General features: G+C 34.5%; 1 protein-coding gene across 1 annotated transcript; it reads right to left on the minus strand.

Moving 5' to 3' along the window:
• Nucleotides 1–11,377: 11,377 nt before the first annotated feature.
• Nucleotides 11,378–12,481, minus strand: LOC113713383 (uncharacterized). The gene has a single exon (XM_027237103.2). The coding sequence runs from the start codon at nt 12,399–12,401 to the stop codon at nt 11,520–11,522; it is 882 nt and encodes a 293-aa protein (XP_027092904.1). The 5' UTR covers nt 12,402–12,481; the 3' UTR covers nt 11,378–11,519.
• Nucleotides 12,482–15,403: the final 2,922 nt, after the last annotated feature.

The raw sequence follows: 15,403 nt of genomic DNA on the forward strand, positions 1-15,403 counted from the left end.
GATCTTTTTATTCTTCGGATTGCACTCAGATTGTCTCAAGGCCACATACCATACTCAAATAACTAAATGCAGGCGGTGTTACATTTAGTGAGTAGTTGAAGTTTTGGACTTAATTCAACTAAATGCATATGAACCAATTAAAGTTAAGGATAGAATTACCAAAGGGGAGTTGATTTGGGCTTGTCCCGAAACATCAGCGGTGGGAATATTGTCAGGCAAATCATTGCGACCACCCAAAATTTTGTTCCTCAGATAAAACATCAATTGTTCATCAGGGGGGTCAAATCTACATCCAAAAGGGACTTCAATAGGGGCCCTTTTTTTCTCCATTATCGTCATTTCCACCGGCTGAAGCTGCTGATGGTTTCTCCATTTCTGAGGCCAAGGAAATGGTGAAAATGAATGCTCGCTGGGCTTTTCTGCTACAGTGGAAATAGGTTGTGGCTGTCTGTTTGTACACGACTTGAGAATTGAGGAAACGTTTTTGTACTATCCCATGAAGAAAAAGCCAAGTTGTATGCGTTAAAGCTAGGTGGTTTTGTGAGACAAGTTCTTGATGTTTTGTACTTATGTTGAACTGAATCTTCACTTTGTTACTTTTAGCTTCCTGGTGAGAATTTGAGATATGTTCAGACTTCACAGTTCGCATAATCTTGTACCTTGCTTTGCTTTGTACACTTTTTTTTCCCCAAAGGTGACAAATTTATTATTATTTTGTATGTTATATTTGCACCACTATCCAAGGTTAAAAAAGGAAAGGGATGTTGTATCTACATCTGGAATTGAACCAAACTGTTCAATTGTAACTAAGTTGCGCCACATAAACAACTTGACTCACCTAGGGCTTAGCCGAATTCAAGTTCATTTCTGCCCTAGTCCGGACTCAAGTTGATTTCTCTCGCAACTCAAGAAACATCCCTTGTTAGCTGTACTTGGAGAAAATCTTTTGATTTGTAAGTTATTTTTTTCCGAGCACAAATCATTGATACTTGCAGCAAATAAAACCCTTGTTAAGTACCATAAGCTAGCACGAAACTTGGTTGAGAAAATTCTTGAACTAATGTTAATCAAAGGCGGGGTCCTGTCAAATGATTGTGCAATTTAACCTTGCGATATGCAGGAGTTTTAATTAGAAGTTTCCTTCAGGTCACGTATTCAGATTACCCAATTTTGTTTTGCACGTCCATGTCTATGTGGGTGTTTTTTTTATTCTTTTTAAAAATGTTTTGGGTTTAGGATATTAAGTATGTCAAAAGCAGCAGCACGGCCTCACATGCATGGCAAATGAGGTGCATACATGTAATGGGGAAACAGATTATTAAGTAGATATGTTTCAGTTACACAATATATAAGAAGCAATGTAAACTATCTAAATACTAAATTTAATGATGTTAAGCCTTTAGATTTGGAGGGTTTTGATATATTAATTAAGTGATAGATTCTCACAGCACATAAACATCTAGTTGTGTATGATAAATGCCTCAATCGAGTATGAATGTGATCAATATATCATAGTACTTAGAAACAGTAATATATATATATATATTTTAAGGAAAATGTCACGACTTTGAATTGGAGCTCGAGGTAAACAGAACATTTGTGTGCCTTGCTATCAATTATGTGCCTTGCAATCAATTATTTCTTTCATAAACCGTGGGTTGAAGTACCAAAGATGTATGATAAATTTGAGGTGGCTTTGATAAAGTTGAAGCTCAACTTGGTTAATTAGTTCTAGTTTTTAGTTTATATTTTATATTTGGCTATATAGCCTCAAAGGATCATTTTCTTCTTCCAATTGCACTCAGATTGTCTCAAGGTTATAGACCATACTCAAATAACCAAATGCACACTGTGGAGAATTTTGGTGAGTACTTGAAGTTTTGGACTTAATTCAACTTCAACCGAATCTTTAAGCACTTCAGACATAAAAAAAAGTAATGTATATACGGTTCTTGGCTCTTGTATTTTGAGTTTCAAGTAGGGGTTTTAGATTAGGACCCTTAAACCCAAATATTACCCTTTTAAAGTACCTTACAATCTCTTTGGTTCCATTAGATTGGGTCTAGAAAAAATTCAACCCTGAAAACCAAAGCTGTAATCATCAAAACTCCGGAGGTGATCACCACTTAAGCTTGGCTTATATGGGCGTGAGTGCTAATCCCTGCCTTCTTGTAAGTCTTCTTAAGGCGTTGTTACAATAGGCTAATATCATGCGCTTAATATTGACCACTTCATTCGAATTAAGGAAACATTGGGATTTGTTGACGGCCCTAATGTTAAATGTTTGGATTTGGAAATAAAATGGGAGCCAAGATGACTAATGTTGATTTTGGTACCAAAAGAGTTGAAAAATCCAAGACACAAATGATGAAATATGTCGAGAACAACAAGAAGATACATCAAAAGTACGTTTTGATAGGCAACATAATCATAAAGTTAATACAAAAAACTCAAAATCTATACATTGCATGAATGTTTGCAATCTAAGCTGTGTTTTTAAGTTCGAGCCGGACCGGCTGGTCCAACTGATCGAATCGAGAACCGGCAAGTTGTCCCATCCGAGTTAATTTTAAAAATCAAAAAATTAAAAACTCGGTAAATCAAATCAAAAATCGAGTTTGACCGGGTTTGATCCAGATTGATAAGAACCGGGCCTTCCGGTTCACGGAACAAAACTACAAAAGCGGAGGGAGTTGTAATTGTCAACGGTCAACATTTCTTCCACACCATGGATTTCTCGTCATTCTTCCACCATGGCACCGTTTCTACAGCGGTGCACTTTGCACTCTTTTTCAACATTATTGTTATTATTTTTTTAGAGTTAATAGTCAAATAATGGCCAAGCTTTTGAAACATAAGCTCCATTTTTTTTTGGGGCAGTGGCAAGAGCCTACTCAACTTATAAATTAAAAAAGTAAAGAAAATGGTGAAGCAGACCAATATATGGCTCTCTTTTTTTTAAAGGTCAAATTATTTTTGATATTATGTGTTTGCCCCCTAGGTTGTTAAAAATTATTAATATATTTCAAATATTTGATACTTTATAAATGTTGTCTTAAAGTTAAGTATTATTTTTCAATTAAGTCCATAATTTTAATTCTAAACTTGTTAATACTCATTAAATAATATAAATTGCTACTTAATTGTTCTAATTTCTTTGTATTTCCTTGTTAAATATATTTGAAACATCAAATATATATATATATATATATATATATGAATATACCTTTATTAATATTAACATGTTATTAGGTATTTTATATATAATATTTTAATTTTTAAATAATTTTTATTTATGACGTCATCCGGTTCAACCCCCTATCAACCCCCGGTCGAATCCATTGACACCTGACCCCTAAGCTCGGCTGAGTTGATTTCCAGTCTGAGTCTGAAAACATAGAATCTAAGGACTTCTTCCTACAAGTTCGATATTTCGATTGCAAACTTTGATCTTCTGGTAGTCTAAAAGCTCATTAGTTCTTTTTCTTTCTCTTTCTCTTTTGACGATTCGACTGGACAACAGCTTCCTTAGGGAATACCATGCAGGCTACAATACTTGATATCTGCAAAAACAAAAGACACTTACTTATTAGAACTTTACTAGAAGTCTAATTAATGTAAGTATGAGATAACAAAAAGGTAATGTACATATTCAACAACATTTCAAGTAATCACTTCTTGCGCCGAAATGAATGGGGCCAAACATTTGTCAAAACTATGGGATTAAAGTTAAGGGTTAATACCACTTTGTCCCCCCAAACTTTGGACGATTACCCACTTCAGTCCTTAAACTTCAAAATGGGACACTTAAGTCCCTAAACTTATAAATACCTCCCACTTAAGGAAAATTGTTAACAAATCCTGAATGCCGTTGGTGGTTGAAGTGTCCCATTTTATAAGGGTTTAGGGGTTTAAGTGTCCCATTTTATAAGTTTAGGGACTTAAGTGGGAGGTATTTATAAGTTTAGGGACTTAAGTGTCCCATTTTGAAGTTTAGGGACTGAAGTGGGTAATCATCCAAAGTTTGGGGGGACAAAGTGGAATTAACCCTAAAGTTAAGGATAGCATTTCCAAAAGGGGAGTTGATTACCTTAACATCCCATAGCATTAAAGTCAAGGATAGCATTTCCAAAGGGGAGTTGTACATACTCACGGCAATCTTAATATGTAAATGGTTTTTTACATAAGAAGAAAATTGATTACCTTATATTCAACATTATTGCCAATAGCATTTGCTACATACGCGTCTGGATTTAGCCTGAATTGGTATATGCACCAATTGGTTCTTTTTCCAGGATGTTCTGTTCCCCGATGGTAGATGAATTCTTTCTTGTAACCATCTGCTTGTCCACCAGTGTAGATGGCTTTTTCAGATGTAGGGGTCCAATAACCATCTCCAGTGAACACATTGTCATTTGGCGCTACGGTGTAAAAAAACCACTTCTCTCCGGTGCTATACTCGCAGCCATCTACAAATTATCAAAAAAGCTTTGGAAATGATTAACAGCTAACTGCATTAACTTGAAATGACATTTAATATAATTTTCAAGAAAATGATCTATTGGACGCAAAACTAATAACGAGGTAGAAATAGGAAATGTCTAATCATCAAAACAACTGACAGATTAGAAATCCAACAAAGATGGCAAAGAGAATCCTTAAGAAATTAAAAGACAGATGTTACCTGTCCTTAAGAAAAGAAGATAGAACTTGCATAGGGAGTGCTCTCTAATATATATATATATATATATTGAAGCTGTACGTTTACGCTTTAGTCTAACTTATTATTTAAAGGGTCTAAGAAGAGTTAATTCAAAAGTATTATTGGAATAAGTAGAAGATGGCTACCAATCAGCAAGTGATAGATCGGAAAGAGAATGACGTTTACTAATAATAACTATAATAATAATGAACTGTGATCTAGAATCGACCTTTAGACATTGAACAAAAGAAATAATAACATTTAATAATCCAAATCATGTTTGCTAAGTCCCACATAGGTGTAACGCAAGGAGATTTAACGATGTATCCTTTTGTTTTTTAATTTTTTTAGTTCATTTTGGGAACCAACAACGAAGTTTTGACCCAAAAAAAAAAAAACATTTGTAGGTCATATTGATGTATTTCACCACAAATTCAGTAAATCTTGTCCCCTGTAGTTTCTAGAGCTTCAAATTTGATAGGTTTCTCAGACCCAAGCCCCCACACTCTTTCGGCCAACAATGCCCCTATTACTTGCTGTGCAGCCTTTCCTCGGGTTTGTAGAGTTGGTTTTCCATTTACCCACAATGGGGTCCGTACCCTTCACTGATCGAGCACTCTTGCACCGAAGATGAACGGAGCTAAACGATTTGTCGAAACTATGGGATGCAAAAATATATGGGTGGCGAGTAAGAGCAGCTGAAGAATCAACCTGAAATCATCCATCTACCAGATTGGGAAGAGGTAGATAGAGGGACTGCTTTAAGCACATGCAAACCAACTCACTCAATTCACTCATCGAGGAGTGCCTCAACCAAGAACAGTAATTTTACACCCCCATTCTAAAATTCATCAGAATCCAGAATCAAGTCTAATCCGATCACAAGGTAGAGCCAAAAAATTTCACAAAATTAGTCGTTGTGATAACTTAAACCAATATGCATGCGGGAAAAACACAAAAAGAGAAAAGGAAGAAGAAATTGAAACTTCATCCATGCTGACAAAATTTGAAACTTCATCCGTCAAAATTACGAACATTGATAAGTGACTAATTTACGTAATAATTGTATGATATTTTATATTATTTTTAGTCACTTTGGTTATAATTAGTAAAAAATGCTTTTAAGTGGTTAAATGAGGCTTTTATCACTTTTTACTTGAATTTTGTGCATTTTGATAGTTTTGACACATTTTCGTATTTCAGCTATAACTTGAGCTACAGTGATTAGATTGAGATTATTCTTGAACCAATCAACCAATTTGAAGATAAGAGATAGACCTACAACTTTGGTGAAGACATCGAAATCCAGTTCTAAGGTTTTCCAGGTCAAAAAGCCGAATTACAGTAGCTAATTTCTATTAGTCGAAACTGAAACAGGGCAGTGAGCAGTCAAGGGTATTTCAGTTATTTCTCAGCCTACACAGATCCAAATGAATTGATTCTTGATGCATTGGAAAGCTAACTCAAAGGGCTGCAAGTTTTATGTTTCGGTCAAGAGCTACATCAGATTTTATCAGCAACAAAGGTTCAGTTGAAGTTGATGCAGAATCGGAGCAGAGCTGGAAATTAAACAAAAATGCACCAAAATGTCACTGTAACAATCTGGCCGGAACTTGGCCGGATTTGTGGCCGGATTGTGGTCAGAGAGGCTGCTCTTTACGTGGAAAACTTAGTTTCACTTCCAACAAGTCACATGCAATGCCAGACATGTGAGAACTACTTTGCAGCTGTAAATGGGTGGTGTAGGCCTTATTTTCTTGACTTTTTTCATCTTTATATAGTCAAAACTTGCCAGATTGAAGAAAAAAAAGAGGAACATACGGGAGAACTTGGAGAGTGTGGAAATGTAGCTCTTTCATCTTCTGAGTATTAGGTTAGTTTAGTGTAAACTAGTATAGTTCATCCATTCTTGTAGATTGACTAGATTAGGATGAAGATGGGAATGAAGATGGAGGAGTTGAAACTCAAGTGACATGGGTTATCTCTTTTCCAACTCTTTATCTTTTGTATCAGATTCTTAAGTATAGTTAATATACAAGTTCTGGATTTTGTGTTCATTATGTATTTTTAAAGTTTATGCCTTGGGTTTGGTTGAACTTTCTATGATTATTAGTATTTATTATTTGCCTATTTGATTGCTATGTTTTGAGCAAGTTATTTAGCACTTTAGCTTTTTAAATCATGATTAATCTGGTACCATTGATTGTGATTATCTAAGGTGTTATTTCTGCAATGAAAATTGAGATTTAACACTAGTTCAAGAAGTGCTAAACATAGGGAGTACGCTCACGAGAGTAAAGGTGCACCTATGTAGTTTTAATTAGGTGATTCATTTCATGTAATTTTATTGCAGAAATGAACTTGTAGCTAATTTCATAACCATGAGAATAGGTATTGATTAGTTATGAGTATAGCTGATTCACTACGAAAGTAGGTTTCACATGTTTAAGGAAATTACACCATAATTAGCCTAGATAGTAGTATTCAATGATCCAAATATAACACTTGCATGAGTAGTTAAAGATACCACAACCTAAGGAGTTTTCATTTGTTATTTTCTTACATAAGTTCAGTAGGTTTTACTTGTTATAATTCATTGATAGTCTAAATAATAAAGAACCTTTAGTAGTGCCAGTAATTGCAATCTTCCTTGTGGGATCGACCCTTAATATCCTATACTCGCTTGCAATTCGTATACTTGCGATAAATCGCGTGTAGAGTATTTAGAAATTTATAAATGTAAAACTTGATTAGGATGGATTTAATGTTATATGTATACCCTACGCACGTCAGACATGCAATTGAAGAATCGCAACCAAAATCTGAAAAAACTGAAAATTGAAGCTGCATATGAACCAATTAAAATCAAGGGTAGCATTATCAAAGGGTAGTTGATCAGGGCTTGTTCCAAAAACATCAGCGGTGGGAATATAGTCAGGCAAATCATCGCGACCACCCAGAATTTTGTTCCTTAGATAAAACATCAAATCTTCATCAGCGGGATCAAATTTACATCCAACAGGGACTTCAATACGGGCTCTTTTTCCTCCACTATCGTCATTTTGACGGGCTGAAGCTGCTGATGGTTTCTCCATTTCTGTGGCCAAGAAAATAGTGAAAATGAATGCTCGCTGGGCTTTTCAGTTACAGAGGAAATTGGTTGTGGTTATCTGTTTGTACTTTGTACACGACCTGAGAATTGAGGAAACTTGTTTGTACTATCCCATGAAGAAAACGCCAAGCATACGTTAAAGTTAAGTGGCTTTGTGAGAAAAGTTCTTCATGTTTTGCACTTACGTTGAACTGAATCTTCACTTTGTTACTTTTACCTTCTTGGTGAGAATCTGAGATAAGTTCAGACTCACAGTTCGCATAATTTTGTACCTTGCTTTGCTTTGTACACCTGTTTTTTTTTTGTTTTTTTTTTTTTGGAAGGTGACAAATTTTAGATTATTTTGTATGTTACATTTCTACCACTATCCATGATAAAAATAAAAAACCGGGGGGGTCCCCCGGGGGGTGGGGGGTGGGGAAGGGATATTGTATCATCATCTAGAATTGAACCAAAATGCTCAATTGTTGCTGACACATACATAGCTTGACTCAACCAGGGCTTGGTCAAACTCAAATTAATTTCTGCCTTATTATAAACTCAAGTTTATTTCTCTCATTACTCAAGAAAGGTCCTTTGTTAGCATCGTTTGTTTGACGTACTTGAAGAAAATCTTTTGATTTGTAAGGTTTTATTTTTTCCTTGTGTGAATCATTGATATTTGCAGCAAATAAAACCCAATTAAGTACCATAAGCTAGCATGAAACTTAGTTGAGACAATTCTTCAACTAATGTTAATGAAGGCGGGATCCTGTCAAATGATTGTGCAATTTAACCTTGGTGGATTAGCCGACTTCAAGTTTTAATTTAAAGTTTCCTTTAGGTCCGTATTCAGATTACCCAATTTTGTTTTGCAGTTGTGTCCATGTCTATGTGGTTGCTCTTTTTTTTATTTTTTATTTTTTTGGATTTAGGATTCTAGGTATGTCAAAAGCAGCAGCAAGGCCTCGCATGTGTATTAAACGATATGTAATGGGGAAACAGATTATTAAGTAGATATGTCGCAATTACATGAGATTCAATGAGCCATATAAACTATCTGAATTTAATGATGTTGAGCCTTTAGATTTGGAGATTCTTGATATATTAATTAAGTGATAGATTCTTACGGCACATAAACATCTAGTTAAGCATGATAAATGCCACAATCGAATATGAAATATTTTGTGATTAATATATCATAGTGCCTAAGACACAGTAAATATTTTTTTTTTAAATTATTTTCTGCATTGTAATATATTTTTAATTTCTTTTGCATTTCGTCCTGCATTTTACCTTGCTTCGGTTTTTCTCTTCTTCTTCTCTTTTTTGGTGGTTGGGGTCTATCTTTTTTGTTTTATGCAAGAGTTGGGAGCCATAAAAAGTTGGCAAAGATTAATTGTACTTATTATTTTCATTTAAATTTTTAATGTAATCTTTTTTTCCTATAAAGATGACAAAAAGGAAATGATGTCGGTGCAATGTACAAGATGTGATGACATTTTTTTTTCCTTTTAACGAAGATGTCATGACTTTGAATTGGACCTCGAGGTTAAAAGTAAATTTGCATGGCTTCTATCAATTATGAGTTTACTACTTTTGAGCACGTTGTCAAACATCATATTTCTTTCCTAAATCGTGGTTTGAAGTTCCAAAAATGTATGATGAATTTAAGGTGGATCTGATAAAGTTCAAGTTCAATTTGGTCAATGAGTTCCAAGCCTCAAAGGACCTTTTTATTCTTCCAATTGCACTCAGATTGTCTTAAGGCTGTATACCACAATCAATAACTAAATGCACGCCTTTATTATTCGAGTACCATACTTATTAAACAATGTAATTTCCTATGGTATCTTTTTCTTTTTTTTTCTTTTTTTTTTTTTGTTTTTTGGTTCCTTTAGAAGTGCTTTTAAAATTGTAATATTTGGTTATATTTTAGAGAAGCTTTTATTTATTCTAGAGCTAATGAATTTAAGAATCATTGTGCTGTAGTATGCAGTAGGTTATCCTAGTTTTTGTTTTCCTTAGTTCTGTTTCTTTGATACTTGCAAAGTGTGGTTGTTACTGCTTGTGAATCTGCTTTCTTGATTTTAATAAAAGTTTCCATTTGCCTTATAAAAAGGGATAATTTCAGAAACCTCCCTTGAGGTTTTCAGCAATTACAGAGTGCTCCCTTTAAATTTGAAAAATTATACGTACCTCCCTTGCTTTTAAGGTTTATGTAATAATATAGACCCAATAGTTCATAATTTTTCATAAATATCCTAAAATACCTTTCTTCAAAGAACAAAACAAAGTTTTAATCTTTAATTTCTTATACGTGTCATCCTCACTAAAACAAACAAAATCCAGCAACTCCAAATCATTTCAAAATTCATTACTTGCTAATTTTTGCCTAATACAATTCACTACTACCACTACCAATACTAAACTAAGAAATGCCCCCATGTCCCTAAGAACATAATTCATTATTGCTCTAACACTCTTAGAAATAGAGATAAAATTCTATCTTTATAGTAAAACCACAATCAATAGGTAAATAAAAGAGAGAACCAATGAGTAATTGCTAGACTTTTCTGCTTAACAAACGTAATAGTCAATTCTTTATGTTCCAACTCTCAATAGGTAAAACCACAATCAATGAGTAAAATCACAATCAATAGGTAAATAAAAGAGAGAACCAATGAGTAATTGCTAGACTTTTTTGCTTAACAAACATAATAATCACTTCTTTATATTCCAACTCTCAATTTCATTTTTTTCCCTATATCATTGCCACCTTTTTTAATCTTCCCCTAGTTTGACAATAAAATTCACAATCTACACCTTGTTAATTTGGTAACTTCAATTGGTTAATATTTGTAAAGAGTAAAACTATTGGAAAAAGAAAAAGAAATGGTCTAAAATTTTTATAGTAAGAAAGAGACAGGAAAACAAAAAATACAGATAAATTTTGAAATTGGTAAAAAATTGATAGTGGTATGGTTGGTAACAATGGAGTGCGATATTGGTGAGAGAGAGAAGGGGTTGTAGGAGAAAAAGAGAGAAGAATATGAAAAAGAGAGGAAGAGATGAAAATTAGAAAATTGATGGAGATTGTTTTTTAAGATTAGGAAATGGCAACTATAATAATAAGAAGTATTTTTCAGCTATAAATGTCCCTTTATGAATTAACTATCAAGTGGAGGACATTTTAGTCATTGATTGGACCAAGGGAGGCCTATGTAATTATTGAAACCTCAGGGGAGCCGACTGAAATTGTCAAAAACCTCAAGGGAGGTTTTTGAAATTATCACTTGTAAAAACTAAAAAAAAAAAAAGAAATTTGAAAATATTTCAGAGAAAAGCCAGCACTGTCACAAACAGTCTCCTCTTTGTATTTACAGAAGGATTCTTCGAAATGTATCAAATGAAAGTATAGAAGGCGGTATAAGTTTAAGGACCAAAAAAAGGTTGGAAAATGGAAATGTTGCTTTGCCCCAAGTTCACGTAGCCCCATGTGTCATAACTGCTGGAATTAATTTTTTTTTTTCACATAGTCGATCATAAGTAATGAAGTTCACAACCAAATTAGACAATTGTAATTTCTTCTGGGCAAAAATTTATTCTCTTGTAGCATGTATAAGGATCAATTAACTTTTACCTTATGTCTCTTTCATGAGATTGTGACAGCTAACAGCTTGAACAAGATTTAAAAAAAAAAATTGCTAATTTAGACGCCTGGTACTAAATACAATTCCAAGGTCTTGAAAAAATTTCATAACCTGCAGACACGTCAAATGTGTTCCAATTGTCATCAGCCAAATTTGAAGGGATTTTCATTGCATCATCTGTGGAAAATGATCCAAAATCTTGGAATTGCAAAGTTGATTGCCATTCAAAATTTGGTAAACTTCTCCCATCAGACAAGCTAGCATTCTCACCAATCTCTTCACCAAGAATAGCTTGCAACTCGAATGCATTGCAGTTTTGATCCAGAAGTTCTTCAATATTATCTACATCCATGCTTAATGAAGGATGCCCTTCATGCATCTGATCGCCATCAATGAAATCAGTTGGCTTTTGACATTGGAATATCATGTCTTCAATTTGATTTTCTCTATCCAAATAGCCCAGAGGTAAATCTAGGGATGTGCGACTTAGTCCACTCAAAGATGATTCTTGATCAGTGCTGACATGAATTTTGTCAAGATCATTGCTTGAATCATCTTGATTCAAGAATTTGGCGAAAACTGCCGCTAGATCAATGTCAGCTCCATTGCTTGAATTATTTGACTCATCACTAGCCCTGCCAGGGCTAGGCATCTGATAAATTAAGCCCAGCCGGTCCGCCTGCCGGGCAGACTTGCTTCGACGAGTTTTCCGGCATCCGCCACCTACTGGGACGTTTCGCAACGATCCACCTTTAGTCCAGTACCTCCTGCAGCCTTTACAGAAGTATCTGGGCTGTGACATGCTGTAGTTGTTGTAATAGCAAAATTTTGTGTTAGAAGAGGCACACCTAGGACAATTTGGTGCTGATTCAGTGCTGGACTTCCATCTTCTCCCCATGACCGGTGGCCTTGAAGGGCAGTCAAACATTGCGTGGTCACTAGTACTGGTGAACATGACGGAAACTTTTGAAGAAAATAGACTTGCTGCTAATATTTTTTTGGAGAATGTGGTGGCTTGGGGAGGTAGGATTCAATAGGGAAATGGGCTTTTATAGAATTTGTTGGGGGTAGGGATGCTTTAGTCAATATAGCACAAATTACAGTTTTGGTCCTTTATTTTCTGACTAATATGTGTTTACTCCACATTGCATTTGGAAGACTCCCCCCACCCCCCTTTTTTTTATTAAAAAGTAGGAAGGAAGATCCAAAAGAGAAAAATACGGGCAAGAATTAATTAAACTCTCGTTCTAGATGAAGAAAAAAGGTTCCTAATTATTGAGTTATATGTCTTTCATGACCTGTAGTAGTTTAGATGTTAAGATGTGACCGGTTAAGTTTCTCACACGAGTAAAGATTAAAATTTTTCAAATTTAAGGAATAAGACGTGTTGAATTTTGAAATTTTCGAAACTTAAGAGGGCAAATATATAAACATGAAACAAAATGCTGTGGACCAATAGTAGTTCAATCATTAAATTATAGGAGATTACACCACATTATACCTCCAAATGCTAACCGGAAGCAAGTTGTAGCTAAAATATTTTTGAGGTGGCTGCACATTACTTTCGTCCAAGTTCCCAAACATAACATAAACTCCAGTCTCTAGATATACTTTACCAATAAAAGAGTTAGTCCAATAAAGTATTGATCAATTTTAGCAGCAAATCGAGATATAACACTAAAACATGAGTTTGACATCACACCATTTCACATGCTTTTTTTATACCAAGAATTTTTTCATATCTCTGCTCAGTCGTCACAGTCACGGATACATCACTAAATTTACACCTAGCTCATTGGCGATTTAATGCCTTTTTTTCTCTTAACGAGTATCCATTAGACGCTATTAAACAAAATTTGGAGAATATACTCTTGGCAAAGTGTTGAATCTTGAGCATGAACGTGTGAATTGTAACTAGCTATAAGATGCGCGGGCGGTTGGCTAGCGAGCCGCTAGGAATAAGGAAGGAGTTTGCATGTGATATCAAATCCCAGCCTACACTTCTTCTCTACTGTTTCATAGGCGGATTAGACGTGTTTACTTGGTCAATGTGTCACTTCTGATCTTCCCTTACATGGGCTCTGTGTTTAATTTTGGGCGTGATTGATGGTTATTGGTCAAAACCTTCCTCTTTTTTTTTTTTTTTTTTTTTTTTGAGGATAAAACCTTCCTCTTTTGTCATTGCCGTTTTCCTCTTTTATACCGTGAATGACCAGAGTATCCTTTTGTTACCCATCTTTTTCTTTTCAAGAGTATTTTTCTTGTTTGCTTATTTCATCTTACATGTGCTTACAGAATACTCGTTAACATATATTTTAGGTATTATATTTTTAGAATTATAAGATTAATTAGGAAAGTAAACAAATATAAGAGAAGGTAGGTAAGATTAAATAAGAAAACTATATAAATGCAAGAGATGATAATAATTGTTAGTATGTGTATATATATATATGTGGTAGATTAGTTGAATATTAGGTGTGTTAACGACTATCCTAAGAGCATCCGTTAGAAAAACCCTTCAATCTTGATTTGCAGGGATTTGAACTTTCTTCTGGCTCATTTAAATTAACTCTCTTGAAGGGTTTGCTAATTATTTAGTGTTTCAATTGTTTTCAATTTCCAATATATCTTTTTCTACCACGCCTTTTTGTAGAAGTCCACCATACTATTAAGACCTTTTTTTGGTAAATAAATGTGTCCTTTTATAGATAGATCCAAATTAAGTTCGATATTCATCTTCCTTCAATAACTTGGAAATAACAAGTCTGCATTAACAGCTGCCAACCTGAAAATGCTATGCTGCAGCTGCCAACTGCTTAGTTTGTTTAGAATTTATTTTGACACTACCAAATTCAGTTATTGGGCATTCAAATTTCACCATACAACGAGATTCGTTTGCTCATATTTACTCCCGAACTCTCCAAGTTTTTTTTTAACCCTTCCAACAAAATTGACTTAATGCGCGTTTTCGATAGACATCTTTATGAACTATTTTGAAAATAGAAAAGTTTTTCTTACAAGTGAAAGGTATTGAATTCAAAACCTCTCTACTCATAATCTCTTCCATTTTACCATCCAACGCAAACCACCTCGGCATCCTTGCGAACTAGATTATCCACATGTACCATGGTTAACCGGGCTCAGATTATCATCCTATTGTGAACACGTACGATTGCGTGAAACTCCCAAACAAAATTGAGATAGAGACGTACGTAGGGGGAAAAAATTTGTCATGTTACGAATCCGACTAACAATTCTTGAATCTGTCATTTTCGAAAAAAATGTTCTACTTGTCATCAAATGAAATATTTCCAATATCCTCTTACTAAGTTTCTTGAATCTATGGGCAGTATGGGAAATGAAGATGCAATTAATAGATTACCATCTGTCGGCATACATTGGACTAAATACGACGTACGTTACTCTTGTATTGGGATCAACAAAGAATTATTACTAAAAGCACACGATGCAATCAAGCCAGCGAATTATCTTCCAGAACATGCTGCAGTCCACGTGCTTAATGGGCTACGTGTGATGTATTAGGTCTTCTGTTTCACTTCTCGAATCCCATAAAATAGTTAATTGATTGATTATCCTTAAACTAAGTAGATTATATATAATGGAATCAGATTATTTTAACAAATCCTTAATCTTTCGGAAGAAGATGGGGTGTTCTAAACGTCATTCTCGAAAAGTTGGTATATTAAATTCGTTTGCTTCAAAGTCAACCTCTAGGATTGATCAAGTTTCAACCATACGATGTTGGTTTATAAGTCAAAGTTGAGTTAATATATATGCTTGGAAGAAGTAAAAATAAAAGCAAATCGGATTGGTATCAACACTTTATTTAGTTGCTAATGAATTACAAATTACTGGTTAAATGAAATTGAATTCTTATCTTATTGCAAAATTTACAGCAACTGAGACCAACGTCTTTATCAATTTGGTTGAGTCTTA

Source organism: Coffea arabica, chromosome 10c (genome assembly GCF_036785885.1).
Source record: "Coffea arabica cultivar ET-39 chromosome 10c, Coffea Arabica ET-39 HiFi, whole genome shotgun sequence".
Taxonomy (NCBI): Eukaryota; Viridiplantae; Streptophyta; class Magnoliopsida; order Gentianales; family Rubiaceae; genus Coffea; species Coffea arabica.

Coding starts and splice junctions, on each gene's coding strand:
- LOC113713383 (XM_027237103.2), bottom strand. CDS start 12,401: ATGTTCACCAGTACTAGTGACCACGCAATGTTTGACTGCCCTTCAAGG.